This window comes from Ursus maritimus, unplaced genomic scaffold (genome assembly GCF_017311325.1).
Source record: "Ursus maritimus isolate PB19 unplaced genomic scaffold, ASM1731132v1 scaffold_17, whole genome shotgun sequence".
NCBI classification, from domain to species: Eukaryota; Metazoa; Chordata; class Mammalia; order Carnivora; family Ursidae; genus Ursus; species Ursus maritimus.
This window is the reverse complement of record NW_024424119.1, coordinates 52,580,729-52,606,525: the sequence shown is the minus strand read 5'-3', so window position 1 is coordinate 52,606,525 and position 25,797 is coordinate 52,580,729. Positions and strand designations below refer to the sequence as shown.

At 56.5% G+C, this 25,797-nt stretch overlaps 2 protein-coding genes across 6 annotated transcripts in view; one reads left to right on the top strand and one right to left on the bottom strand.

Annotated features, from left to right (window-relative positions):
• The window catches only part of ENG (endoglin), a 31,008-nt gene extending 14,486 nt beyond the window's left edge, over positions 1–16,522 (top strand). Inside the window, exons 3-15 of one of the 3 annotated variants that reach the window (XM_040631943.1) lie at positions 2,896–3,036; positions 5,608–5,770; positions 6,421–6,586; positions 6,845–6,971; positions 7,390–7,564; positions 7,790–7,935; positions 11,158–11,295; positions 11,527–11,565; positions 12,089–12,202; positions 12,503–12,754; positions 14,392–14,446; positions 15,488–15,589; positions 15,719–16,522. In XM_040631943.1, the coding sequence (XP_040487877.1) occupies positions 2,896–3,036; positions 5,608–5,770; positions 6,421–6,586; positions 6,845–6,971; positions 7,390–7,564; positions 7,790–7,935; positions 11,158–11,295; positions 11,527–11,565; positions 12,089–12,202; positions 12,503–12,754; positions 14,392–14,446; positions 15,488–15,589; positions 15,719–15,843 (1,743 nt within the window). In that variant the 3' untranslated portion in view covers positions 15,844–16,522. Of the gene's footprint in view, positions 1–2,895; positions 3,037–5,607; positions 5,771–6,420; positions 6,587–6,844; positions 6,972–7,389; positions 7,565–7,789; positions 7,936–11,157; positions 11,296–11,526; positions 11,566–12,085; positions 12,203–12,502; positions 12,755–14,391; positions 14,447–15,487; positions 15,590–15,718 lie in introns of all 3 variants that reach the window. The other 2 variants (XM_040631941.1, XM_040631942.1) reach the window with 2 other exon arrangements.
• Positions 16,523–16,868: 346 nt separating this feature from the next.
• Positions 16,869–25,594, bottom strand: FPGS (folylpolyglutamate synthase). 3 transcript variants are annotated; one of them, XM_040631945.1, is made up of 15 exons: positions 25,408–25,594; positions 24,084–24,212; positions 23,942–23,995; positions 23,793–23,857; positions 22,100–22,214; positions 21,881–21,961; positions 21,717–21,778; positions 21,535–21,637; positions 21,209–21,286; positions 20,832–20,979; positions 20,649–20,753; positions 19,758–19,908; positions 19,446–19,521; positions 18,596–18,662; positions 16,869–17,750 (listed from the first exon to the last, which is right to left on the bottom strand). In XM_040631945.1, exons 1-15 carry the CDS (start codon positions 25,543–25,545, stop codon positions 17,341–17,343), a joined length of 1,782 nt encoding a protein of 593 aa, XP_040487879.1. In that variant the 5' UTR covers positions 25,546–25,594; the 3' UTR covers positions 16,869–17,340. The 3 variants fall into 3 exon arrangements, with proteins under 3 accessions (XP_040487879.1, XP_040487880.1, XP_040487881.1); XM_040631946.1 differs by having other exon boundaries at positions 20,649–20,738; XM_040631947.1 differs by having other exon boundaries at positions 24,084–24,339; positions 25,408–25,463.
• Positions 25,595–25,797: the final 203 nt, after the last annotated feature.

Here is a 25,797-nt window from a genome sequence, read left to right as displayed (position 1 = left end):
ATCCGACTGTTCAAGCTAATAGTACACACGCTATCAGGGTAAGGAGGCGGGGGCAGGTCCATTCTCAGAGATTCTCAAAGATTCTCATTCTCGAGGATTCTGGCAGGTCGGCTGTCCCGGGCCTTTCCCAACACCACCGAGGTGGGTCTCGCTTTGCTCGGGTTAATTTCAAGTAGTCTGCCAAGTATACTTCAATTTTTAAATAAATTAATGAATTAAATAAAAATTTCAGATAATCATAATTCTGGAACAAAACGTCAGTTCTGACATTTAGCTTTGTATTTCATATATTACCGAAATATATTAAATACAGCATTTAATTTTTGAAGTATTTAGAATGCATAAATATTGATTTTTTTAAAAGGTTTATTTATTCAAGTAGCCTCTACACCCAACATGGGACTCGAACTCACAGCCCTGAGATCAAGAGTTGCACATTCCTCTGGCTGAGCAGCCAGATACCCCTAGAATACATAAATATTTTAAAAAATTGATTTAAATAGATATTTTGAAAACCAAGAGGTTATAAACCCATTAGAAAACTCTAATAAAAAATGTGAACTTATAGGGGCACCTGGGTGGCTCAGTCGTTAAGCGTCTGCCTTCGGCTCAGGTCATGATCCCAGGTTCCTGGGATCGAGCCCCGTATCGAGCTCCTTTCTCAGCGGGAAGCCTGCTTCTCCCTCTCCCACTCCCCCTGCCTGTGTTCCCTCTCTCGCTGTGTCTCTCTCTGTGTCAAATAAATAAAATCTTAAAAAAAAAATGTGAACTTATAAAACATACATTTGGAGCATTTATCATCATTCTACAAATTCACATAAAAATAGAGATCCGAAGATTGGCAATGCCAGTGGTCACTAAAATGAAGAAGTTACTTGTAAAACGTTGAAAATGAAATCAATTATTCCCTCTTTTGTTTTAAAGAGCAAAGTTACAAACAAAGAGTGACTATGGTGTCATTATTGACTAACGGAAATATTTCTGGGCAGATTTTTCCAGTGGCTGAAACATGCTCTCTGGCTCTGTGACATCAGCTGGGGAAATGGCCAGGAGATAATTGCAAGGGAGATCTAAAACTTTCCACTGATGTCTTCATCTTGAAATACTGCTCTCCTCTCTGATAAGTATGAGGAGGCTTGGGGGGTCGGGTTTTATCTCGGTTGTAGAGGCTGCCAGCCTCAGAGAGCGGCTGGGGCTCATTGCTCGGTGGAATGTTTCCATTCATCTTTGTCCTCGCGAGTCCGTGGCGGGGCTCCTGAGGCCTATCCCTGCCTGTTCACTGGCTCAGAAAGTCTTTGAGCGGGGGCGCCTGGGTGGCACAGCGGTTAAGCGTCTGCCTTCGGCTCAGGGCGTGATCCCGGCGTTATGGGATCGAGCCCCCGCTATGAGCCTGCTTCTTCCTCTCCCACTCCCCCTGCTTGTGTTCCTCTCTTGCTGGCTGTCTCTATCTCTGTCGAATAAACAAATAAAATCTTTAAAAAAAAGAAAGAAAGAAAGAAAGTCTTTGAGCAGAGCTGAGGTTCGATCGTTCTTTCTTCTTTTTTTTTTTTTTTAAGATTTATTTATTTATTGGGGCTCCTGGGTGGCTCCGTTGGTTAAGTGTCCTCTCTCTGCCTCTCAAATAAATAAATAAAATCTTTTAAAAAATTATTTATTTGAGGGGCGCCTGGGTGGCACAACGGTTAGGCGTCTGCCTTCGGCTCGGCGTGATCCTGGCATTGTGGGATCGAGCCCCACATCAGGCTCCTCCACTATGAGCCTGCTTCTTCCTCTCCCACTCCCCCTGCTTGTGTTCCCTCTCTCGCTGGCTGTCTCTATCTCTGTCGAATAAATAAATAAAATCTTTAAAAAAAAATTATTTATTTGAGAGACAGCACGGCGGGAGGGTCAGAGGGAGAGGGAGAGAGACTCCCAAGCAGACTCCATGCTGAGCACAGAGCCCGACTCAGGGCTCGATGTCATGACCCTGACAGCGCGACCCGAGCCGAAGCCAAGACTTGGACACTTACTTAACCGGCGCCCCTGAAGTGGTTCTTTCAACAGAAGCTTTGCCTTGGGGGTTCGCTGTGTCCTTTTCCTTCTTGGGAATAAGGAGGTGTAGAAAAATGTGGTGGGGCCATGTGGTTAGAGCATGCATACCTGCTGTGTGATCCTGGGCAAACAACTTCACCTCTCTGTGCATTTCCCCGTCTGTTAAGTGAGAATAATGGTGCCTACCTCTTAAGGTTGTTACGAGGATTAAATGAGTCCATAGGTAAAGCACTCGGAACAGTCCTGGCACTACGTAGGGGTTAGGGATTGTTATTACCGTGCATGTGGATATGACTGTTGTTAGGGAGGCGTTCTAAATGCATACACCATGGTAAACGAACACTTTTCATGCTGTAGGTGCCTCTCGGGATGTGATGATTTCAAGTTCACGGTCTTGTATCAAAATGATGGTATTATATCAACAGAAATATGGGCGTTTCGGTACTTTAGGAAGGCAAACAGGAATGCGGGAAACCGGGAAGGGCTGATGCCTCGACACTGCTGCCTAGGAACAGTGAAAGGGCACAGGGTACCATCCAAGTCACACAGGTGCTCACAGGCCTGGTATACAGCAGGCGCCCCACAGAAACCACAAACTTTGATCTGCTGGATAAAGTTCAGGCTTATCGCAACTTTTTAAAATCTCTTTGGGTTTGATGAGACCAATCGCCTTCATCCATTCAGCCAATATTTTGTGAGCATCTCCCGACGGCCGGGCCCAGTGCTGGGCCCTGGGAGGCAGGGGCAGCCCAGCGGGGCAGGGAGAGTGGAGGGGAGGCTGCTGAGGAGGGAGTCTTTACGACTGATCCTGGTGCAGGCCTGACTGGTCTGTGTGTGTGTGTCTTTCTCCTGTCCCCACCCCAGGAGCTGTCAGAGCTGGAGCTAACTCTCCAGAAGGCCCAGCAAAACGGCACCCGGCCCCGAGAGGTGCTTCTGGTCCTCGGTGCAAACAAGAACATGCTTTTACGGTTGCAGGCCCCAGGAATCGCACTCAACCTGGCCTTCGTGAGTGTTAACCTCCCGCCCTGGGCTGAGGCTCTGGCCATGCGAGGCCCCTGCTCTGTGTCTCTGGGGGCCAGGCTCTCCTGCCCCGGCAGCCCTGCTTCTCTTTTTCACTCTGACATTATTCACCCTGCCTGGTGAATCCCATGGGGCCCTGCTGAGAGAGCCCAGGAGGCAGCAGGGTCTGGGGTGAAGAGTCCAAACCCAGGTGTGGGAGCCAGGTTGATGGGCAACCCTGGCCAAGTCCAGTCGTCTTGCACAGCCGGCCTTCCCACCTGCCGGGTGGCAGACCTGCATCCAGGGACTTCCCATAAGGTAATCTTGTCACTGTCTCTAGAAAAAGTTACACGACAGGTTTGAAAATATTTAAGTACAAAGGAAAAGGAAACCTAACCATGGTTTAGTAGTAGTGATGGTAACGAAATGGGATTGGGAGAGACATTTATTTATTTGCTCTTTACGCTTTGTTGAATTTGCAAGCTTTGCTCTAGGGAACATGGCCTACATTGGAGAAAAAAATATTTTGCAAAAATTCCAGTTTTAAGTGTCAGGCACGTCCACCAGAGAGAGGAGGTCAATGGGCTGGGAGCCACAGCAAGGGGGGGTCAGGGCTGGAGGAGGTGGGGTGGCCTGTGGGCACTGACTCCCCCACTGGAAGGCCCTGGGAGGTGGTCCCCAGATGGGAGCAGCTGCTGTTTACAGCCAGAGAAAGCAAAGGGCAGGGATGGGGGCGGACAGCAAAGCTAACAAGGGGGAGAGAAACACAAAGAAAAAGGGAACTAGGAAGAGCCAGCCTGTTGTGGGAGAGACAGACGGACAGATACTCAGATGAGAGAGGAGGAGGAGGAGGAGGAGGAGGAGGAGGAGGGCTGGGAACCGAAGACAGACCCAGATCCAGGGCTGCCTGGGAGTCAGGCCCAGAGAAGGAGATGTTGGGGGTGGGGCGAGGAATCCAGGCTCACAGCAGGCACAGCAGAGACAGACAGACAGAGCCAGTGTGAAAGCCCAGGGAGCCACGGAAGCCAAGCAGGAGGGCAGAACTGGACCAGCCCCATGTGGTACTTCCCTCTGTTCCCAGGGGGGGTAAACCGAGGCCCCATGGAGAGCCAGGGCTTACCGGGTCCCCTCCCACTTAACTCTCCCCCCTTCTCGCCTTCCCTTTCCCCTTCCGGTTCCTGGGCCCTGAAGGCAGGGATCTGAGCCCTGGCGGGCCCTGGGTGACGCAGGGAACATGAAACGCACCCACAGGGCAGGAAGGTCGCAGCAGCTGCTGGCTGGGTCTGGGCCACGCCTTCCTCCCAGGAGCTAAGAATACTCAGGGATGGGGGTGGGGCACTGTAGGAGCTGTGTGTGTGTGTGGGGGGGGGTACTACAGCTACCTGAAGAGGGGGCAGGGACTCCACCAGAGGGGCCACAGTTGGGTTTGGAACTTGGGCCTCTGTGTCTGACCCAGCACCGGGTGACTGACAAATGCCTTGCCTTTAATCCCTCTTACACCCCCATTTTACAGATGATGACATCCCCCAAGAGTCAGACTGTGTAAAGGTCCCTAACCTCCTCCTGCTCTAAAGCACTGCCCCAGCCCTTCCACCCTGGGGGCTGAGTTCCTCACCCAGGTGCTCATCACTTTGCCCCCTTGTTTAAATCCTGCTCCATTCTAGGTGGACCATTCTATGGTATCTTGCCTACTGCCACTGCCGGGGGCAGTCCCCCTTAGTATCTAGCCTGAAGCCCTTATGCTGCTGTTGCTTCAGAGCAATGACCCTGGCTTTGAAGATGGAATGCAAAGGAACTCTGAGTCAGGGGCCCCAACAACTTCCTCTGACTCCTTAGACTTCCACAGAACACCTCTTCCAGGAAGTCTTCCCTGTTTCCTTCCCCAGGGTCTCTCCTTGAGGCCTGGGCAGTAGAGCTGGTGAGGTGCTAGATCCCCCCACATTCCCATCCCTGTCCATCCAGAGACCTGTCTCGTTCCCTTGCTTCTATTAAATAACATCCTCCGTCTTCTGTTGTTTCAAGTGACTTGATGTGCAAGTAGTTTCTGGATGGTAAGATCCCCCAGGACAGGGACAATCCCCATTAGTCTTTCATTCATGCATTTATTCATCTGTTTCTTCTTTCTGTCCTTCCTCCCTTCCCTTGTGCAGGGAGCACCTGCTGTGTGCTAGGTATGTGGGTAAAGCTGACACAGCAGGAAAGTCAAGTATTTCTCAGTGCCTACTATGTGTCCAGCACCATGCGGGGATGGGCAGGGCAGACCCATGATGTCACAAGTGTGGGTTGTATGAGTAAGACTGTGGAGGGGTGGGGAGGTGATGTTTGGACAGTAGGATGAAGAAGGATGTGTCTCCGTCTGGCAGCAGGTGTGGAAGGGCGATGAGACAGATCTGGCTCTGGGTGGGAGGCTAATGAGGGGGCTCTGGACTTCAGATCCATCAGCCTCAGCATTCTCAGCCCTGCCTCCTCCACTCTGCCAACCAGCTGCCTCCCCAGATTACCTCCCAACCTCCTGAATGGGACAGAGGGGGCTCGGGGCCCAGGAGCAGCACCCTGAGCCTCCCTGTGTCTTCCCAGAACCCCAAACTGATCTTCCAAGGGCACCCAGGAGTCAACACCACGCAGCTGCCACCCTTCACCACCAAGAAGCAGTTCCTCGACTGGGCAGAAACGAAGGGCCCCATTGCATCTATCGCTGAGCTGAATGACCCTCAAAGCATCCTCCTCCGTCTGGACCAAGGTCAGCCTCCCCCACAGCCTCTCTGGACTCAGGACTCAGCTCTGAAGAAATGTGAATTCCTCAGGCCCATTTCTCAGATGTGGACACTAAGCCTCCACAATGGGATGTGATTTGCCGCAGGTCACATGTAACAAATGAGTGCTCTCTCGGGACAGTAATTTTTGGCCTAGAAAGCAGCACTTTTATTTATTGTGCACCTACTATACGCTCAGTCCTATGTTAGGCATTTGGAGATTCTGTGCAGACAGACCCAGATCCTGCCATCCTGGAGCCAACACTGGCGAGGAGATGGCAGTAAATATGTACACAGATGAATAAATTCCCTAATTTCCAGCCATGGTAAATGCTGGAAAAGAGGAAAGTGAGGTGATGTGCTGGTGGTCACAGGGCTGCACCCCTAACATGCACTATGGGTTCATGCTTTTACTAACCCTGTGTCCACAGCTGAGGAAACAGGCCAGGGGGCTTGCCCCCAGTCCCTTGGCAGTAAGTGGTGGAGGGGAGATTTGAATTCAGGTCCTCCCGGGCATCCCACTTCTTTGCTGCTCCATCCTGCCCAACCCTCCCCCCCTTTACTGTGGGTGAGGCCGAGCCTCTGTATTAGTGCCAGGCTTTTCAGGGAGGGAACTGAGGTGCGCTTGTCCCCACAGCCCCGAGGGCACCGTCCTCCTGCAATCTGGAACCCCTCAAGGACATGGGCCACACTCTCGAATGGAGCCCGCTCACCCCCCCCTCTGTCCGGGGCTGCCGTTTGGAAGGGGTGCCTGGCCACAAGGAAGCGCACATCGTGAGGGTCCTGCCAGGCACCGAGGCCGGGTAAGGGTGCCCGCCCCGCCCCCACCAAGCCCCGCCCATCCCTGGCGAGGTTAGAGCGTCTTTGCCACCACCTTAGCCCTGGGACCCTCCCCTGTGGGCCAAGCCCCGCCCACCTCCACGCCCCTCCCGCCGGCCTGCAGTGACAGGTGAAAGAAGTCGGCGGCCGCCCACCCGACCCGTCCCGACCCCGTCTCCATCAGGCCCCGCCCAACCCCGCATTCCCGCGCTGCGTTGACGCCGGGGTCTGTCTCCCCGCAGGCCCCGCACGGTGACCGTGAAGGTGGAGCTGCGTTGTGCTTCGGGGGATCCCGACGCTGTGCTTATCCTGCAAGGTCCACCCTATGTGTCCTGGCTCATCGACGCCAACCACAACATGCAGATCTGGGTGAGTCTTGCTCCGCGACCCAGACAGCCCTGCTGCGCAGGCCTCACCGAGGCTCCCCAGAGAGAAAACGCAAACTCCCTGCATGAGCACCCTGGCCCTGAGTCTTGACACATGCACCCCCTTCCTCTGTGCACCAGCTATTCTGCCTTCAGACCTTCACCCAGATGGTACCTCTTCCACGAAGCCTTCCATGATCCCCTGGAAAGGCCCCTACCCCAGCCTACAGGGTCAGGGAAGATTCCTGAAGAAGGGAGCCCCAAGCTGATCTGAAGGACAAACGGGAGCCAGTAGATGAGGGGAGGTGGCCCAGGGGTAGGAGACTGTAGGAGCAAAGGAGAGAGTGGCCCTGAGGCCTGGCATAACCCTGCCGGGCTGCGTGCCCCCTGACTGTGTCTGTGGCTTCCTGCTCTGTCGTTAGACCACTGGTGAATACTCCTTCAAGATCTTTCCGGAGAAGAACATCCGTGGCTTCGTGCTCCCGGATACACCCCAAGGCCTGCTGGGGGAGGCCCGGAGACTCAACGCCAGCATGGTAGCATCCTTCGTGGAGCTCCCTCTGGCCAGTGTCGTCTCGCTGCAGGCCCACAGCTGCGGTGAGCACCCTCTTCCCTTCCCTTGCCCCCTCCTGGGACCAGTGGCCAGGGCGCGGTGCAGCACCACCGAGCCGCTGTGTGAGCCCGGCGCTTGCATCGGCCGGCGGGAGCCCCATCTTCCCCATCCACAGGCCGGGTCAGTGAAAGTAGCTAGTTATGGAAGCACTTGGTGCCCGGTGCCCGGGGAGTGCTCAGTGACTTGCCTGCCGGCCTCTGCTGCCCTAGCAGGTCGTGGGCTGCAGACCTCTCCCCCACCCGTCCGGACCACCCCTCCCAAGGAGAGCTGCAACCAGGAGCTGCTCCTGTCCCTGATCCAGCCCAAGTGCTCGGAAGACGTCATGACTGTGGTGCTCAAGAAAGATCTCATCTCAGTAAGCGAACCCCTGGGGACCTGGGGAGCTGGTCCTTCCTTTAGGCCAAGAGTCTTGGGATCCTGACCCAGGCAGAGAGACAAATCCCATCCCTCTGCAAGCCTCAGTGTTTCCACCTGTGAAATGGGCTTGATAATGGACCTGCCATGCAGGAAGGGTTAAATGAGGTCTGACACAGTAAGTGCTCAGTAAACGGGTACTAGTCATCGTTCGTTAATCCTAAATGCAGGCTGAGCCGGGCGGGCCCTTAACACAGGATCCTTACGGTATGATCTCCGCCTGATGAGGAGCAAGGGTACTGACTATAAGAATAACCTGGGATTTTTTTAAATGTGAAAAATTAGGAAAGAAAATCTCAACCTTCCTGGCCAAAGACCATGGCTACCAGCATTCTAGTGGGTTTCTTTCTGGAATGTGTTCTCTGTATTTCGTATATGGTGTTATCTCCAGTGCACTTGTCTGTCTCCTGCTATATTCACTTACTGTATTTTTAGAACTTTGACATATGTACTTAATGGCACTTTAATAAGCACAAATTATTCCATCATATTGGCATACGCCATAATTAACTCCTCCCTTGTTAGACATTTAGGCTGCTTCCAATCGTGCAACAGTAGGAAGACGCAGAAAATATCACCATGCATTCTTTATATAGGATTGTTTTCTTAGGCTAGATTTCCACATGAGCGAGATTGCTGGGTCAGAATGCATGAATATGCTGTAAGTTTCGATACATGTTGCCAACCCACTTTCCAAAAGATGATTCCAACTTTCCCTGCTGATTTAGGAGAGCATTTTGACGCTCTCTCTCCAGACTATTATTTTTGTTTAAAAAAAAAAAAAAAACACCTTTGCCGGGGTGCCTGGCTGGCTCAGTGGGTGCAGCATGCGACTCTTGGTCTTGGATCATGAGTTCAAGCCCCACGTTGGGCGCAGAGCTTGCTTAAAAAATAAAAAATAATAATAGAATTTTAAAAATTAAAAAAAACCTTTGCCAACATGAGAGATGGGACATGGAGCTCCGTTCTTGTTTCAACTTATAATTCTTTGATTAGTAGTGAGGGTAGGCATGACTCCATGTGACTTATAATCACCTAAGCTCAGTGCTCTTCTTGATGACTTTTATAAGCATTTTATAGAAAGAAAAACATTGCAGGCCCTTTGTGCACCATTATTCGAAATAATTTCTCTTTGTTATATCTCTAAATTTTGGCCAAAGTGATTTTTGTGTTTGGGGACATTTTATTTTATTTTATTTTATTTTATTTTATTTTATTAGATTTTATTTATTTATTGGACAGAGATAGAGACAGCCAGCGAGAGAGGGAACACAAGCAGGGGGAGTGGGAGAGGAAGAAGCAGGCTCATAGCGGAGGAGCCTGATGTGGGGCTCGATCCCAGAACGCCGGGATCACGCCCTGAGCCGAAGGCAGACGCCCAACCGCTGTGCCACCCAGGCGCCCCTGGGGACATTTTAAAAACATTGGGCCAGCCTTGCTGCCCATCTCCCCCTGTGTGATTTTTTCTGTTCTGAGGCAGGAAATCTCGGCCAGAGCCTTGACAAATCACCCATCATCTCAGGGATCTTTAGAATAATGCTTAAATCTGTAGTTAGGCACACATGGAAGTTTTGGGGGGTGTGGGGTACAGGGGCAACATGAAGTGCCACCTGTCTGCTACCCGTCTCTTCTCACCCTCTACCTCCCTCCGGCCCAGCAGGTGCCAGGAGGTGAAGGAGATAGTGCGGGGCCCCACTGGCTGGCATGACTGCTGCCCAGGCCAAATACACACACACACACAGACACACACACACACACACACACACAATCTGCCCATTTTCTCTGAGTACAGCATCCATATAGAAGAGAATACAAAGAAAAGGGTAGGAACAGAATTACCCCAACATGGAACATTCTGCCCGCTCACTGACTTAAGAAATGTGGTCAGTGTGCAGAGCTGGGATTCCAGGCCTATGTGTCACTGGGGCTTCACCCAGAGTCATTTTTATTTGGTGGGCCGTTATCTCCTCAGGTGGCTCCGGGCACCTGAGGGGCGGTAGCCATCAGGGGTGGCATTCTGGAGGAGACATGAGTTAGCTGGGTTCAAGTGGGACCTCCAACAGCTCGCTCAACTCGAAGACGCCAAGATTCTTTGACTCTGTGATCCCAAGAGCGTGACTGAAAAATTCTAAGACTGATTTTTCTAAGACCGGAGGTGGCAAACTGTGGCCCTCTGCCTGTTTTGTAAATCAAGTTTTATTAGCATACGGCCACACCCATTCATTTACATACATTCTAGAGCTGCTTTCAGGCTACAATGGCAAAGTTGGGTGATTACAATAGAGACCACATAGCCCACAAAACCTAACAGATTTACCATCCGGCCCTTTATCCGAAAAATTTGCCAACTCCGGATCTAAGAGTCTAGGGTTCTTTTTTTGTTTTTTTAATTGTATTTATTTGAGAGAGAGAGAGACCAAGAGAGCAGGGTGAGGGGCAGACAGAGAAGCTGACTCTTCGCCGAGCAAGGAGCCCGATGCAGGGCTCCATCCCAGGACTCCAGGATCATGACCTGAGCCAAAGGCAGACACCTAACCAACTGAGCCACCCAGGTCCCCAGAGTCTAGGGTTCTGAGACTGGATTCTGCTGGTGGGATCTCCATGCCCCTGGGGCTGTGGGCAATGATTATATGTAGAACTCAAATGAATGTGTTTTTTTTTTAAAGATTTTATTTATTTGACAGAGAGAGACAGCCAGCGAGAGAGGGGACACAAGCAGGGGGAGTGGGAGAGGAAGAAGCAGGCTTCCCACCAAGCAGGGAGCCCGATGCAGGGGCTCGATCCCAGAACGCCGGGATCACGCCCTGAGCTGAAGGCAGACGCCTAACGACTGCGCCACCCAGGCGCCCCATCAAATGAATGTTTTTAAATACATCTGCGTTTATTCCAATTATATACATTGGGAGGAAAGTAGCAAACCAAGCTGTCCCAGGTGGTACTGCTTAGGACCAGGCTAAGGACAAAAGTGAGCGTGGTTCAGGAAAAGCATTAAGTCTTAACTGGCGTAGTCTGGTAAGATCTAACACAAGTGAAGAGGGGAGGAGAGCAATGGCTGTGACTCGGGAGCCATGAGCTCTGTCAGTCCTGGTGCTGGGGTGGAGGGACAGGCCGCAGAGAGCCCCACACGTCCTGACGGTGCCCCTCCCCTCCGACCCTGGCCCAGACTCTGAAGTGCACCATCACGAGCCTGACGTTCTCGGACCCCCGCTGTCACGCCGAGGACAGAGACGACCAGCTGGTCCTGCGCAGCGCCTACTCCAGCTGTGGCATGAAAGTGACCGAAAATGTGGTCAGGAATGAGGTAAGAGCAAGGGCGGGCAGGAAAGGTGTCAGCCAGCTTAGCTGGTGCCTCCTGACCTTCCAGGCCGGGCGGGGGGCCTTTGGGAGAGGGGGTGCGGTGCTCAGTTGGAAGACAAGCTTATTAGCCCTCGGTTAAGCCTCAGTCTCCCCATCCATAAAATGGGTGTGTTGGGTGGGATCCCCTCTGGGGTACTTTCTGGCTCTGACCTGCTCCTTGGCTCTTTTCCTGCAGGTGGTCGTCAACCTCTTGTCAAGCTCATCACCGCAGTGGGTGAGATGGAGGGTTACCATGCTAACCCATCTGGTTCAGGGTCCTGGCGCCCCTTCCTGGCCTGGGAGGGGAGTAGGCCTCAGGAAACTCAGGCCCCGATCCTGGCAGGCCATGTTAGCTTCAGGGTGCCTCAGTCTTCCCTTCTGTACAACGGGAGCAGCACTGTTTCGGGTTACATTCTTGGCCTCTCAAGTCAGAAAGTTCTAGTACGTACTAGCTGTGTGGCCTTGTGCCAATCAATTAAGCCTTCTGGACCTAAAGGTCATATCTGTAAACAGGGGCCTACGAAAGGATCTCTCCCATGGGGGCGCTTCTGAGCAGTCACTGATATGACACATGGGGAAGCATTCGCCCAGGCCTGGAGCAGAGCAAGGTCTTGATAAAGATTAGCTTTGTTTGTTTTGTTTAAAGGGGGGGTCAGGCAGCAACTCGGGACCCTGGCTCGTGCTCCTACCCCCGCCCCCCTTACCTTCCTAGCCGGGAACCTCCCAGACTGACCAAGCCCCCCTGTCTCCCACAGAAGAAGGTGCACTGCATCAACATGGACAGCCTCTCCCTCCAGCTGGGCCTGTTCCTCAGCCCGCACTTCCTCCAGGCCTCCAACACCATCGAGCTGGGCCAGCAGGGCTTTGTGCAGGTACTGGACTGGACCACGCAGGCCTGCCCGCTCTTGGGGTTCTCAGAGCCTTTCTTGGCACCATGAGTAGAGGGAAGGTGTGCACTGAACTCCCCAGAGGAAAGAGGGAGCCAGCAGCATGTGTGGCGGAGGGGAGGGACAGCCCAGGGACACTGGGTGGAATGTCCCCTCCTTCTCATTTGCTCTGGGTGCACCCAAGACTGTCCTTCCACCGCCAGGGGGAGCCCCAGAATGAGTCTAGCTTATTTCACAAGGGTGGTGTCAGGTAACTGACCATGTCACTCTTACCTACCCACGTAGGTGAGCATGTCCCCACCAATCCCGGAGCTCGTGCTCCAGCTGGACAGCTGCCACCTGGATTTGGGGCCCGATGTGGACACTGTGGAACTCATCCAGAGCCAGACCGCCAAGGGCAGCTGTGTGAGCCTGCTGTCCCCAGGCCCCGCTGGTGACGTGCGCTTCAGCTTCCTCCTCCGTGGCTACATGGTGCCCACGCCCACGCCCGGCACCCTCAGCTGCACCGTAGCCCTGCGTTCGCGGAGTCTGTCCCCGGTGAGTGGGGCCCCAGCTTCAAGGGTGCCTTCGGGTCTCGGGTTTCCAGGAAGGGAAGTGACAGCCCATAATGGGGGACCAGCTGGTAAGGGGCAGAACCATAGACTGGTGTGAGGCTTCTGGTTACCAAGGCTACTCCTTCTGCCACCGACAGCCTGCTGGTGGCTTTGCTGTGCCCTGGACATTAGTAGGATTTGCAGCTACGTCCATCCACCCTTCCTTCCAGTACCCAGCCTTCCTTGCTTCCATCCATCCTCCCATCCCTCCTTCATTCCTTTTTCTTCCATCCACCCATCCTTCCACTATCTATCCATCCTTCCTTCCAACCACTTATCCATCCACCATCCATCCACCCATCTATTCTTCCGTCCTTCCACCCATTCATCTGTCCACCGTCCATCCATTCATCCACCACCCATCTATCCACCCTTCCATCCACTCATCATTCCACCCATTCATCCTTTGCATCATCCATCCTTCCATCCTTCATTTCTTCCATCAATCCATCCTTCTACTGTCTATCCATCCTTCCTTCCAACCACTTACCCTTCCACCATCCATCCATCTGTCCACCATCCATCCATCCATCCACTCATCATTCCACCATCCATTCATCCTTTGTATCCATCTATCCATCCTTCCTTTTCTTCCATCCTTCATGCATTTCTTCCATCCATCTTCCATCTGTGTCCTTCCATTCTTCCTTCCACCCACCCCTCCATCCTTTCTTCCTTCCAATCATTCATCCTTCCACCATCCTTCCATCCTTCATGCCTTTCTTCCGTCCTTCCATCCATCCCCCTTCCATCTATCCATCCTCCCATCTGTTTATCCTTCCATCCATCCTTCCCCCTTCCATCCATCCTTCCTTCCATCCTGCCTTCTACCATCCCACCCAGTCCTCCATCCATGGTCCCTCTTTCCCACCCAGTCATCCATTCATTAGTTGATACTTCTTACCATCCCACCCAGTCATTCAGCCATAGTCCTTCCACCATCCCAGTCAGCCAGCCAGCCTCCTGCCATCCCAACGAGTCATCCATCCACCCAGGAATCCGTGCACTCACCCATCTTTCCCCATAATACAGTCACCAATGTCATTAAACAGGAGATCTCAGCAAAGAGGGTTAAAATAAAGGACACAAAATTCTGATTTTCTGCTTCCCCATCCAGGGGGGAATCCCTGTCCTCAGGCACACAGCCCTGGACACACATATCCCCAGGTCCTGGCACACAGAAGGGTCTCCAGGATTAGAAACGTTTCTGGTTGTATGAAGCCAGGCAAGCCTTTGGGGCCACTCCTGAGTAGGCCTGCCCCTTCCACTCTCAGTAGGCTACCCTGGCTTATCTCTCCCAGGTGTTCACAAGGGTCACAGATGCAGTGCAGAGCGCCCCACAGTCCTCATGGGATTCGGGAGTCTCCCAGGGAACATCCTGGTAGCAGCCAAGGGTTGTCCACCCAAACCCCTCCCTCAGCACGACTTGCCCTAAGGCTCACAGCTAGGAAGTGGTGGGATGGAATCCAAAGCCAAGGCCCCAGGGTGGGTTGGGACAGGCCAGGGTACAGAGCGAGGGAATAAGCCCGGTAGCTGCCGCCTGCAGGCTCTGCTATCCACCACTCTCTTCTCCTCCCCCAGGACGTCCACAGGACTATCTCCCTGCGTCTGAACATCGTCAGCCCTGGCCTGCCTGGTGAGTCTCTCTAGGGTTCCAGAAGCTGAGGCCAGCATGGAACCTGATGGATGGCCCAGAGGGCTGCAGCACAGACACATGCAGGGAGGACCCCAGAGAGAGCATCCCTGGGAGGAGGGACAGAAGGGCCCCAGCAGCCTAGCATAGGATCCATGCTGCACCTTCTAGATAGAAAGCCTTTGCTCCTGACTACCCCATGGACCAGATCCCAGGCATTTGGGTTTTCCTAATTCCCATGGTTGCTAGCTGACCTTGCTTGGGGTGGGGGTGGGGGTCCTGGAATCAAGTGAGGCAGAAGGCACGTTAGAGCAGGGCTGGCCTCACCCTCTTAAGGCCCCCAGTGTGGAGAATGCACCTTCAGCCCGGGGCCCCCAACAGGCCGGAAAGGTCACTGACACTAGGGGCAGAAGTCGGGGGCGGGGGGAGGGCACCTGCTTCCTTGCCACCCTACCTGGGTTAGGATGGGGCCCTGACCCTGACCCATGACCAAGAGAGCCGGGCTAATCACCCTACTGCATCCGTGGGAACTCCGTTCCAAGGGAAGGCCCATACTCACCCAGGAGTCAGGAGTGTAGACAGAATGAGGCTTGGGAAAACCCAAGAGCAGAGCTGAAGAGCCCTCAGAAGTACTCTGGCCCATTCCTACCATAGTAGAGGGCTCTGAGAGGGGCGGGGATTGACCCAAGGTCACACAGTGGGGTGGGGCAGGCTCTGCACTCCCAGGCCCCACTCACTCTTTGCTCAGATTATACCATCCATTCTCCCTACAACTGCACCTCCATCAGCCTTGGAAGGCAGAGGCACGGCCCACAGGCCTGGCTGGGCCTTCTGGTGGATGGTCAGAACAGCCATGGCTCAGTGCCAGGCACGGGTGTGATGAACCCATCTGCTAGATGAGAAGACTGAGGTCCAGAGAAGTCAGGGTCGGGGGCCGAACTGGGACTGATGCCCAACCCTGTGCTCCTGGCCAGCCCACCACGGTAGGGGGCTAGGGTGGGGGCCGCAGCGCTGACTGCAGCCATCCTGCCCTTGCGCGCACAGACAAAGGCCTCGTCTTGCCCGCCGTGCTGGGCATCACCTTCGGCGCCTTCCTCATTGGGGCCCTGCTCACCGCCGCTCTCTGGTACATCTACTCGCACACGCGTGAGTACCCCAGGCCCCCTGCATGAGTGCTCAGGACCCCTCTGCCACCATCACCTGGGGGAGCCCGGGGGAGCCTCTGGGGGAGTGGGGAGCCCTGGCCGGGGCCCTGACCTCCGCCCCTGCCCCCAGGTCCCCCCGGCAAGCGGGAGCCCGTGGTGGCGGTGGCTGCCCCGGCCTCCTCGGAGAGCAGTAGCACCAACCACAGCATCGGGAGCACCCAGAGCACCCCCTGCTCCACCAGCAGCATGGCGTAGCACCCGGCCCGGAGACCTGGGGGCCCCCCAGCCAGCCCTCGCCCAGCAGGAGAGACTGAGCAGCCGCGAGCTGGGAACCACTGGCCATGAACTTGTCCCGGGACCCCAACCCCTCCACTCGACCAAGGATGGACCCTGCCCTCTGCGCCCACCCCTCCTGCCTCCCTCTCCGAGGCCTGCTGCCAGCGGGGGCACCAGTGTGGAGCACCTTGGGGTCCCCCCGCCCCACCCCACAGAACCTTCAAACCCAGCGGGCCTGGACTGCGGCTGCCCAGGACCACAGAGCGAGAGACCACTGCCCTATAAGTCCACGCTGTTGTAGAAACCGAGTCCCTGTCATTTTCGCCTGGATCCAGCACCTGGTGACCTGGGCTGGGTGGGAGGAGAGAACTCAGAGCAGACTCACCAGCCCACCCAGGCCTCCTCCATGGAAACAAACAGAAGAGGGCCAGCCCAGAGCCACCCGGACCTGCTCCCAGCGGCCTCCACACCTGGACTGGACCTACGCTGATAAGGGAAACAGAAGCCTAGGGGTGCCCAGCCTGGGAATAGGGGAGCCTAGCTCCTCCCCGCAACTGTCACCTGGAGATCCCGGAGGCAGGCATCCAACGGGAAGTGGCCCGTCTGGCCTGGACCCACCCCTATATACTCACCGCCAATAAATTAGACCATGAAATCAGTGCTGGGCTGGGCTGGGAAGCCTAAAATGGGTGGGGAGGTGACAGCTCTGGGGTCAAACCCTGAACCTGCCACTTGATTGGCTCTCTGACTGTGGGCAGGTTCCGTGGCTACTTCAAGCCAGCCAGTTCCCTCATCTGTCACGAGGTCTCTGTGGGAGGTCTGCAAATCCATACCGGGCCTGTGGCCAACGGACAGGAGTCCGGTGTTCTCGCTTCAGACCCGCCCGACAGCCTGGGCTCCTACCCGCTCCGGTTCCTGCATCCGTGGCAGCCCTCGGGCCTCTACCGTGTGCTTTAGGAAGCTAGGGTTTAAGACGCTCCAACATTTTGCCATTTCTTTTTTTAAAAAACAGTTAAAGGCTTTAATTGACTCCAGCCATCCTCGTCTCTAGTGGGTCCCAGGCAGGAGCCCTCTCGTCCCCAGAAGGCCACTAAGAGGTAATCTATCAACCAGCACCCAGCAGGACCCTAGGCCTGGCCAGGCAGCTCACACAGGAAGCTGGGCCTGAGCCAGGAGGCAGGCAGGGTGGCAAGGGAGGTGGGCTGCATAGTCTGGCCTACTACGACAGCGGGAGAACCAGGAAGCCCCCTGGCTGTCTGTCAGGAGGAAGGAGAGGCCAAAGGCACCCTAGGCTCAGACAGAGGATGTCCCATCTTAGCCTCCCCCTCTAGCCCTCGATCTTGCTGCCCAGAGCCCGGAACCTGGGCCAGTCTGGACAGAATCAGAAAAGCAGACAACAAAAGGCACCTAACAGGAGTTCATGGAGAGATGCAGGGCAGGCGTGGGAGACCCCCACTTCCAACCCCACTGCCTGGGCTACTGGGACAGGGCAGGTTCCAGCAGCTTCAGGACGCCGCCCACCAGGTGCAAGCTGCCCGTGACCAGTACGTGGATGGCGGCGGCCTCCCGGAGCACACCGGCCCCGCTGCCTGCCACCGGGTGGGCAAGGAGGCCCTGAGGGGGACTGGGTGGCTGAAAGACGGGGTCCCGGCCTTGGCTGATCCACTGCAGGGCGTGGGAGATGCAGCTGAAGACGAGGGAGCTGGTGCTGTGGGTGCAGGGTGGGCGGGAAGCCAGCAGCAAGGACGTGGGCTCACCAGGCTCCGGGCTGGCGGGGCTCCAAGGGTCCGGGCTGGCCTGCTCCTCAGCCAGGCGGCTCCAGTGCTGCTGGTGCGCAAGACAGCGGAGCAGCACCTGGTCCAGGGTCACCATGAAGTTCTGCTGGTCTGCGAGGCACAAGGAAGGGCGCATCAGCCACAGGAACAGGGGCGGGGGGCGGGGCAGGCACGCTGGGAGCACCAGCTCGAAGGGCCTCGGAGTGGGCCGTGTTGGGAGGAAACGGAGACGCAGACGGTGACTCACCCCCGGTCCCGGGGCCCAGCAGGACGCAGGCCCAGGCAGTTTAGCTTCAAAGCCGGAGCTGTTGTGCACCAGACCCCTCCCCCCACCAGCCCAGTTGCCTTCACCTGGAAAGCAGGATCCAGCACACGGGCGGGCTAAGTACAAAGGCGGGGCTAAGTACAAAGGCGGGGCTAAGTACAAAGGCGGGGCTAAGTACAAAGGCGGATTCCTGGACGCCTCCGACAATCTGCTGCGGGGCCTGGGGATCTGCATGTGTTTTACACGATTTCAAATTTTTTTGAACGTGACCCACAGTAAATACACTTTGCGATGGCAACTCAGTACTCACACAGGTGTAGACAGGTGTCTGGGACAGGATCGTCCTAGAACAGTACCTCCCCTTCGTGCAAGGCACACATATATTTTCTACTTCATTTGAAAAGTGCTGGTTTATACCCACTAAATGGATGGTAAAACCAATGGCGGATTGCAGCCCGCAGCTTGAAAACCGCCCCCCCCCCCCCGCCCCAGGAATTCTGTTTTGATATGGTGGTCACAATATCCGAAACGGACCAGAGAGTATTGGTCTATACAGTACCAGGAATCTAGCTCCTACCCTGGACCTCCCGTTCAGAAGCCCCCACTGTCACCATCAGAGCAGGCCACTGAAGGGCCTTCCGCGCCCCCCGCCCCCCACGCACGCCCAGAGCCCAGGCCTGTCACGTCTTACCTGCGCTGCCAGCAGACGACACGTCTGTCAGGTTAGGGCAGAAGACAGCATAGTCAAACTGACAGGGCTAGGAGGCCAAGAGGAAAGACTTGGGGTCAGAGGCCGAGAGGGTGCCCCACCACCCTGACTGGCACACAGCACTCCCATCCCCATCTCGGGAGATGCCCCACTCAGCTGAACTCGAGTGATACTGTATAAACCCAGCCAGAGCACCGCAGCAGCCCGTCTGCCTCAGTGTACCCTGCAGGCCCGTAGCCCGGGCAGCATGGCCCACTGTACGAATGGGGACATTGAGGCTGGCTGGGGAGGGGGGACTTGCTTAAGATCACCCAGCTACGGAGCAGGCCCCAAATCCAGGATGGGGAAAGGCTTTGCCTGCACAAGGAGAGACAGGAACAGTCAGCCTCCTGGTCTGTCAACTAGGAAATGATCCCTAGGAACCACCTCGGCCCCGACTGCCTAGGGCACTCAACTTCCCTGAGCAGAGAGGGGCCCCTCCACGCTCTGTAGCTCAGAAACTCCTTGAACCATCTCTGAAATGCCATCTCTCATCTAGAGTCATATGCTAGTGGCTGACGGAGCATATGCCAAGCGAGTCCAGAGTCTGTACCTTACGCCACTACCTGGTCCTGCCTTTAACTCTGGGCTTCGGCCTGACCCCGCAGGACGAGGGCAGTGACCTAGACCTCCCGACGAGCCCGGGGCCTTTACGTTTAATCCTCAGTACCGTTCAGGGGAGCTCCACCTTAGAGTTGGAGAACAGAGGCCCAGGGGTGAAGGCACCTCTGGGGATCCCACGGCCAGAACCAGGGCTGGTCGGCCTGCCCCCCAACCCCAGCTGGCCCCTCACCTGCAGCAGCTTCAGCAGGGCCGCGGGATCCCGGTCCCCGGTGGCGTTGAAGAGCAAGATGCGTACCTCAGGGCCGCTGGGAGAGGGGCGGGGATGGGGGGATGGTCAGAGAGGGGCACCCATCTTTGTTCCAGAAACTTCCCCTCCTGCCCCCTGGTCCAGCCCCAGCAGCGCCCCCCAGCGTCTGGCCCCTCTATCCCCGAGGCCCCACCCCCCTCTCCTGGCCCAGTCCTGACCCTGACCCTGTTCTCCTTCGCCGCCCCCCACCCTTTCCCCAGCCAGGCCCCACGCAGCCCCACCCCGGAAGCTCACCGGCTCGGCCTGTGGCTGCGGTGCAGCGCCTGGCGGAACCAGCGCACGCAGGCCTGCACGCTGCTGGCGGTGTGCGCACCGTCCAGGTACCAGGTGAGGGGCCCGCGCTGCAGCACCTGCGTCCGGCCCAGCCACTCCGTGTCCCGAAGCCCTGCAGCGGGGCAAGGTGGCCGGCTCCCACCCTAGTTCTCAACTCACACACACACACCCCACACCCCCATACTCCCAGGGCCCTGTTGCCGCTCTCCCTCTCAGCTGATGAGCCAAACCACCCCGCTTACTCTTAGGCACCAGTCACTGGGATCAGCTTGTGGGCTGCCTCCAATGATGGGATCTTCCCGGCAGCCCTGGGAGGGGACTATCATCTTTTAGTCCCATATTACAAGCCCTTAGCCCAGAGAGATTAGGTCACAGAGCCAAGCGTGCCGGGATGTGATCTGAAATCTGCCTGGCTCCCGTCAGGGCCCTGACAGTGGGCCCGGCACAGTGGGCACACTGGAATCATTGGCGAAAGGGGTTTAGCTGCTCCGAGCACCTACTATGTGCTGAAAGCTTTGGGGATGGGGGAAGCAAGAAGCCTGACAATCTCCCTATTCTCTCCAGACCTCACGGGCTTACGATGATGACAAGAACGCCAGTAGCAGCAACCACTGACTGGGCACTGTATCCCAAAGCCACCAGGCCCTGGCCTCAGCCCCTTAGTGACAGTGGGTCCTGTCATCACCTCATTTGGCAGGTGGGAAAACTGAGGCTCAGAGTCCATGAACCAGGGAAGCTTACTGACTTCAGAGGCCTTTGTCCTGGGCACCATCTCAAACCGCCCCCACCTCTCAAACAGGAAACTCAAAGAAACATCTGAGGGGCCCGGCCGGGCAGGCATGTCCAGCTCACCATGCCGCATGTGGGACGTGGGCTGGAACACGGGTGCCAGGGGCATCTGCCGCAAGACGTTGGGCCGAAACACCTTCAGCTCCCCGAGGCCTGAGGAGGGAGGGGCTGCCGTGTGGACTGAGCGTACACAGGACCTTCAGACGCAGGCTCCAGGGCCCCCTCCCCACGCGGCCGCCCACTTACCCTGGTGGCCCTTTTGCTGCAGCCAGCAGCGAGCCAGCTGCAAGGCCAAGGCAGCATTGGACCGCTGGTGCTCTCCCTCCAGGCCCAGGGTCAGCGGCGGCCCCCCTTCCTCCAGGGCTTCCAGTGGTGGGCACAGGTAGAGAGGACACTGCCAAGGAGATGGGCAACGGCGGGTCAGGGGAGCCGTCCCTGACGCTGTGGTTCCTTCCATCTTTCCACATCAACCAGAACCCACCAAACCCTGCTCGGAGAAACAAAATGTGCTCCAGCTGGTCGAGCAGTTGCCCCTCACTGCACAGACGGGCACGGTGAGGCCCAAAAGGCTGACGTGCCCTGCCAGTCAGCGGCCACCCCCGCCGCAGGGCTTCCAGACTCACAGAGATGTGCTGGGCACGGTCCTGCAGCACTGCCAGGGGACCGTCGGGCTGGAGCACAGTGAAAGCAGGGACGCCACACTGCGAAGGAGAGGACGGGAGGGAGACGGCTGCAGCTTCAGCCCATGCCTGGGTCTGGGCAGCTCACTTTGCCTCCCCCCAGAGGGGAGGGCAGGGGGCTCTTACTCCGGTCCCACACAGAGCTGAGACAAGAACCCAGACCCTGCTGATGCCCAAGACCCTATCCTGAGTCAGGGTCCAGAGGGCCCTGCCCCAGCCCCACTTCCCAGGCTGTCCATGTGCCTCCTCTCCCCAGGGCTGCCTGGTACCTTGAAGATGCCCCCTTTCTGCCATGCGATCTCTTCCACTGTGTCCCCCAGAAGGCTGGTGTGGTCGATGCCAAGAGAGGAGACGCCACACACCACAGGCTTCCTGCAAGAGACAGAAGGGCCCTGACGGCGCTGCCCTGGGCTCACGGCCACCGTCCTTCTCCCCAAGCAGCAGGCCTCACCTGATGATGTTGGTGCAGTCGTAAGCGCCACCAATGCCCACTTCCACCACCGCCAGGTCCACCTGCAGAGGACCAGGAGCACATCAGGGGTCCCGCACACCCAGCCTGCTGAGATTCCTCTCCCCAAGGCCTCGGACACAGGACTTGGGGGAGCGGGCACGTACCTTCTCTTGGAGGAAGATGTGGAAGGCCATGAGTGTGAGGAAGCGGAAGTAGGCGGGCATGGAGACACAGCTGCTGCTGTCCTGTGGGCAGGAACATGTCAGAGCCCAGGGCCCCGCCACCTCTGCTCTGGGGAGATGGGGCTCTGGGACGCCCAGCACCCTCTGGGGTCTCTCCAGCGCCCCCTCCCCTGCCCGCCCACAGCCCTCCTGCGTGCGCACCTTGGTCTCCTCCAGCCGGTGGTAGAGGCGCCAGAAGTGCTTGGTGAAGAGCTCGGGGCTTACGGGCTGCCCGTTGATGCGGATCCGCTCCCGCACCTGCACCAGGTGGGGAGAGCTGCCGGGAGACCTGAGGTCATCGGGACTCCCTTCCCGAGCCCCTCACACCTGTCTTCAGAAACCCAGATCTGACCATGTCACTGCCCTGCTGACGATCCTTCCGTGACGTCCCTCTGGCCTCCAGCGTCCCAGCTCCTCACCCAGCCTCCCGGGCCCTGGGGGCGCTGATGCCGCTGGCGTGTGCTTCGCCTCTCCCACATTGCGACAGCTCCCTGCGGCCCAGCCCCTCCCGCCTATCTGGAGTTCCTTCGGCCTGCCCCCCTCACCTGGCTCATTCCACACGTCTTGACTGAGTTGGCCCCCTCCCCTCCTACCCAAACAGGCTGATCAGGAATGTGCTCTGGGCTCCAACAGGCCCCAGGGCTTTACACATCACACACGCGGCAGTCACTCTGCCAACATCTGCCCCCACACCGTCTGTCTTCCTGCCCCGGAGGGCAAGGCCCCATCTGTGCGCTCAAGGTGCAGCCCCAGGCCGGCCCACAAGGCTACAGGGGCCGAAGTCAAAGGCTGGGTTTTTACCGAAAAAAATACAAAAAAATTTTGTTGAGGTTTCATTATTTTTTAAAGTAACCTTCAGACCCAATGTGGGGCTCGAATTCACAACCACAGAGATTGACAGTCGCACGCTCCAGCCACTGAGCCAGCCGGGTCGTCCCACCCCAAAAATCATTTTAGAAGCACGATCATCTGTCAGCTTATATTTGAATCCTCCAAGCCCCTCTCGTATTAGAAGTCCTTCCCTACATTTCTTCCTTTTGAACAAAGAACTGCGGAGAGAAAATATGGCCTGAAATGGCATCAGTCAGCTGATTTCCGACGGTGACAGAAGTCACTTGATGGAACTGGTAAGATAAAAGGAAGCAAAAATCATAAGTCCTTCCGCCACGAGGACCAAATCCTGAGCACTTCACCGCCACCGTAATCCCACTGCCTTACTGGTGACCAGCTAAGGAGAGGTACGTGCAGTGCAGGGAGGAGGGCCCCACGTCTGGTCCACACCCCATCGTCTGGTGTGAGTTTGGGTGCCTGAGGCCAGCGGGGCGGAAGGGAGGCCCCGACACGTGGACATCAAAAGCTACTTCATCGCTTAAGCCCTAACAAGCCAGGTTTTCTGCTCCTTACTGCAAAGACATCCAAATTGATAAATATTCCTCTGTGATTTTAAAGCTGTAGGTGGGGGCATCTGGCTGGTTCAGTCGGTAGAGCGTGCAACGCTTGATCATGGGGTTGTGAGTTCAAGCCCCGAGTTGGGTATAGAGAGGACTTAAAAATTTTTTTAAATTAAAAAAAAAAAAAAACCTGTACATGGAATTTAAGTTTGTAAAAAGCTCTCTGATGACTCCAGCTATGTACCTCGTTTACACATTCGAGTTGCTGCCCACCCCCTCCCGAATCTGTTTCATGACAAAAATTAAGGACTGCCACAAACTTTGGGCAATACGGTAAAAGCTAATGGAATGGTTATTGAATCAATCAACATTGGGCAGAGAGGCGGCTAAGCTCCTGCTAGCTGGTTCCACGCAACCCCCCGCCCCAGAGAGCTGAGATCCCACATTCCCGCACACCTCAGTACCTAAAGAATCCTGTCTTCAGGCCATAGCTGCGGAGAATACGTTCGGTGAAGGCACAAGTGGAACCCTAGAGAGAAAAGGTGTCGTGTGAGCGGGCCCCACCGTCCCACCCCATCAGGTGGATAGCCTACCCCTGAGTCCTATCCCTCACCTTCCCCTTGGTCCCAGTGACGTGAATGATGTTCAGCTGGTCCAAGTCTTCCACCTGAGACATATAGACAACTGCCTCAGCCACAGACTCAGAGGTGGGGTGGGGGTGGGGTCGGGGCGGTCCCAGGCCCCGCCCACCTTACCTGCAGCCCACTCCGGGCCAAGTACAGCTTCATCGCTTCCAGCTGTGTCTGAGGGTCTCCCCGCTGGCGCTTCACCTGCTCCAGGTAGCCAGCATTGGTCTGCAGGGTGTTCAGTGTGCGCACAGCATCCTGGCAACCACGGTCCCCAGGTAGCAGGTTAAGACTCACCAGCGGTCCACAGAAACAGAGGGACCCCAGGGCATCAGTGGCCAAGCCAGGGCACCATGCCTACCAATGCCAGCCCTGTGGCCCCAGCCTAGAGGTTAGGCACTGGTGAGACAGAAGTGGCATCTTTCCAGCTCTGGCAGAGATGGGAGCCTGGGGCAGTTTGGCCCCACCCAGGAGTGTCAGGCAAAGCAGGTTACAAGACTTAACGGGAGAAGCCTTGCTTCCTGTTCCCAGTTTGGGCTTCCCAGTCTTACGCCCCCCTCCAACACCGGGGCCTTTGCCCTCTTCCCTCCAATAGCATGCACAGCTATACTGGGCCCTAAATTGGGGGGGGGGAGGTTGCAGGAGCAGAACCACAGAAGGCTGGGGTCTTAGAACTGGAGGAATTCGAACTAGGAATCCCTGGAGGCTTCCATGCCCAACGCTGAGGATGGGGTTCCACTTTCTGACCCAAAGAAGAGCTGCTTGAAGCATCCACATGGGGGAAAGGAGGAAGCTCAAGGAAGACGGGTATAACCGGGGTCACCCAGCCAGGAAGGGGGTTAGCTGCAGCCTCAGGGGAGTCTACACTGGGAGTCAAGAGTGGAGATGCTATTTATTTCCCCTTAGGGCCTCAACAGCTGACCCATTAAACTGTGTCATCTGCCTGGCAGGCAACAGGTGTGGTCTATGGAAACCGGCCCCTACAACAGAGCCAGGTGGAAATTTTCTGTTCTCCAGATTCTTACCCCCACCAATATCCCTGATTCCTGCCTGCTCACCAATCCCAGGCACTTGGATCTCTATCTCCTGAATCCTGGAGACTCCAACCCCTGATATCAACTCTTGAATCTCTCAAGTCTGAACTCCTGAAACTCTTTCCCCTCCTACCCCCCAAGCGCCAACCGCAAATTGGGACTCTGGACCGCCTATCACTGGGCGCCCCTTCCCACTAAGGCGAGACGACACTTCAGCCTCAGAATTCCCAGAACCGGCGGCCCAGGCCCAACTGCCTGGTCCCTGTCCCCACCCCCGGGCTCCAGGATGTCCCCGCCCCCGAGTCCCCCACTGCCAGGCTCCCGGTCCACCCCAGCCTCAGGCCGCGGAGTCCGGACGCTGTGTGGCTCAGGCCCGGCCCACGTGTCCTCGCACGACCGCCAGTCTGCCCGCCGGATACCTGATACTCCATGCCCGGCTCCTGCGGCGCGGGCCACGCGCTCAACCCTCGCCACGCCGTGACCCCGGTCGTTGCACCGCGCGGAGAAACTGCTGCCAGGAAGAGAGCGGCGCGCAAGTGGCAACGTGCCTGCGACATAGTCCTAGCGCCCGTTACCTAACTCGCTAGGCCAGGCCCGGAGACGCCCCGCCCCGTCTCGCCCCGCCTTGCCTCGCCCCTGCCCTCCACCAATCAGCGCCGCCCAGGGAGTCCTCCGGAACCAATAAGAATCTGCGAGATGCCATATTTGTGAGGGGCAGGCCCCGGGCGGGGCGGAGCGGAGGGTTTCGTCCCTGTTTGTGAGGGGCACGCTCCCTGGGGCGTTCTCTGCGCTCAGCATCTCCAGGACCC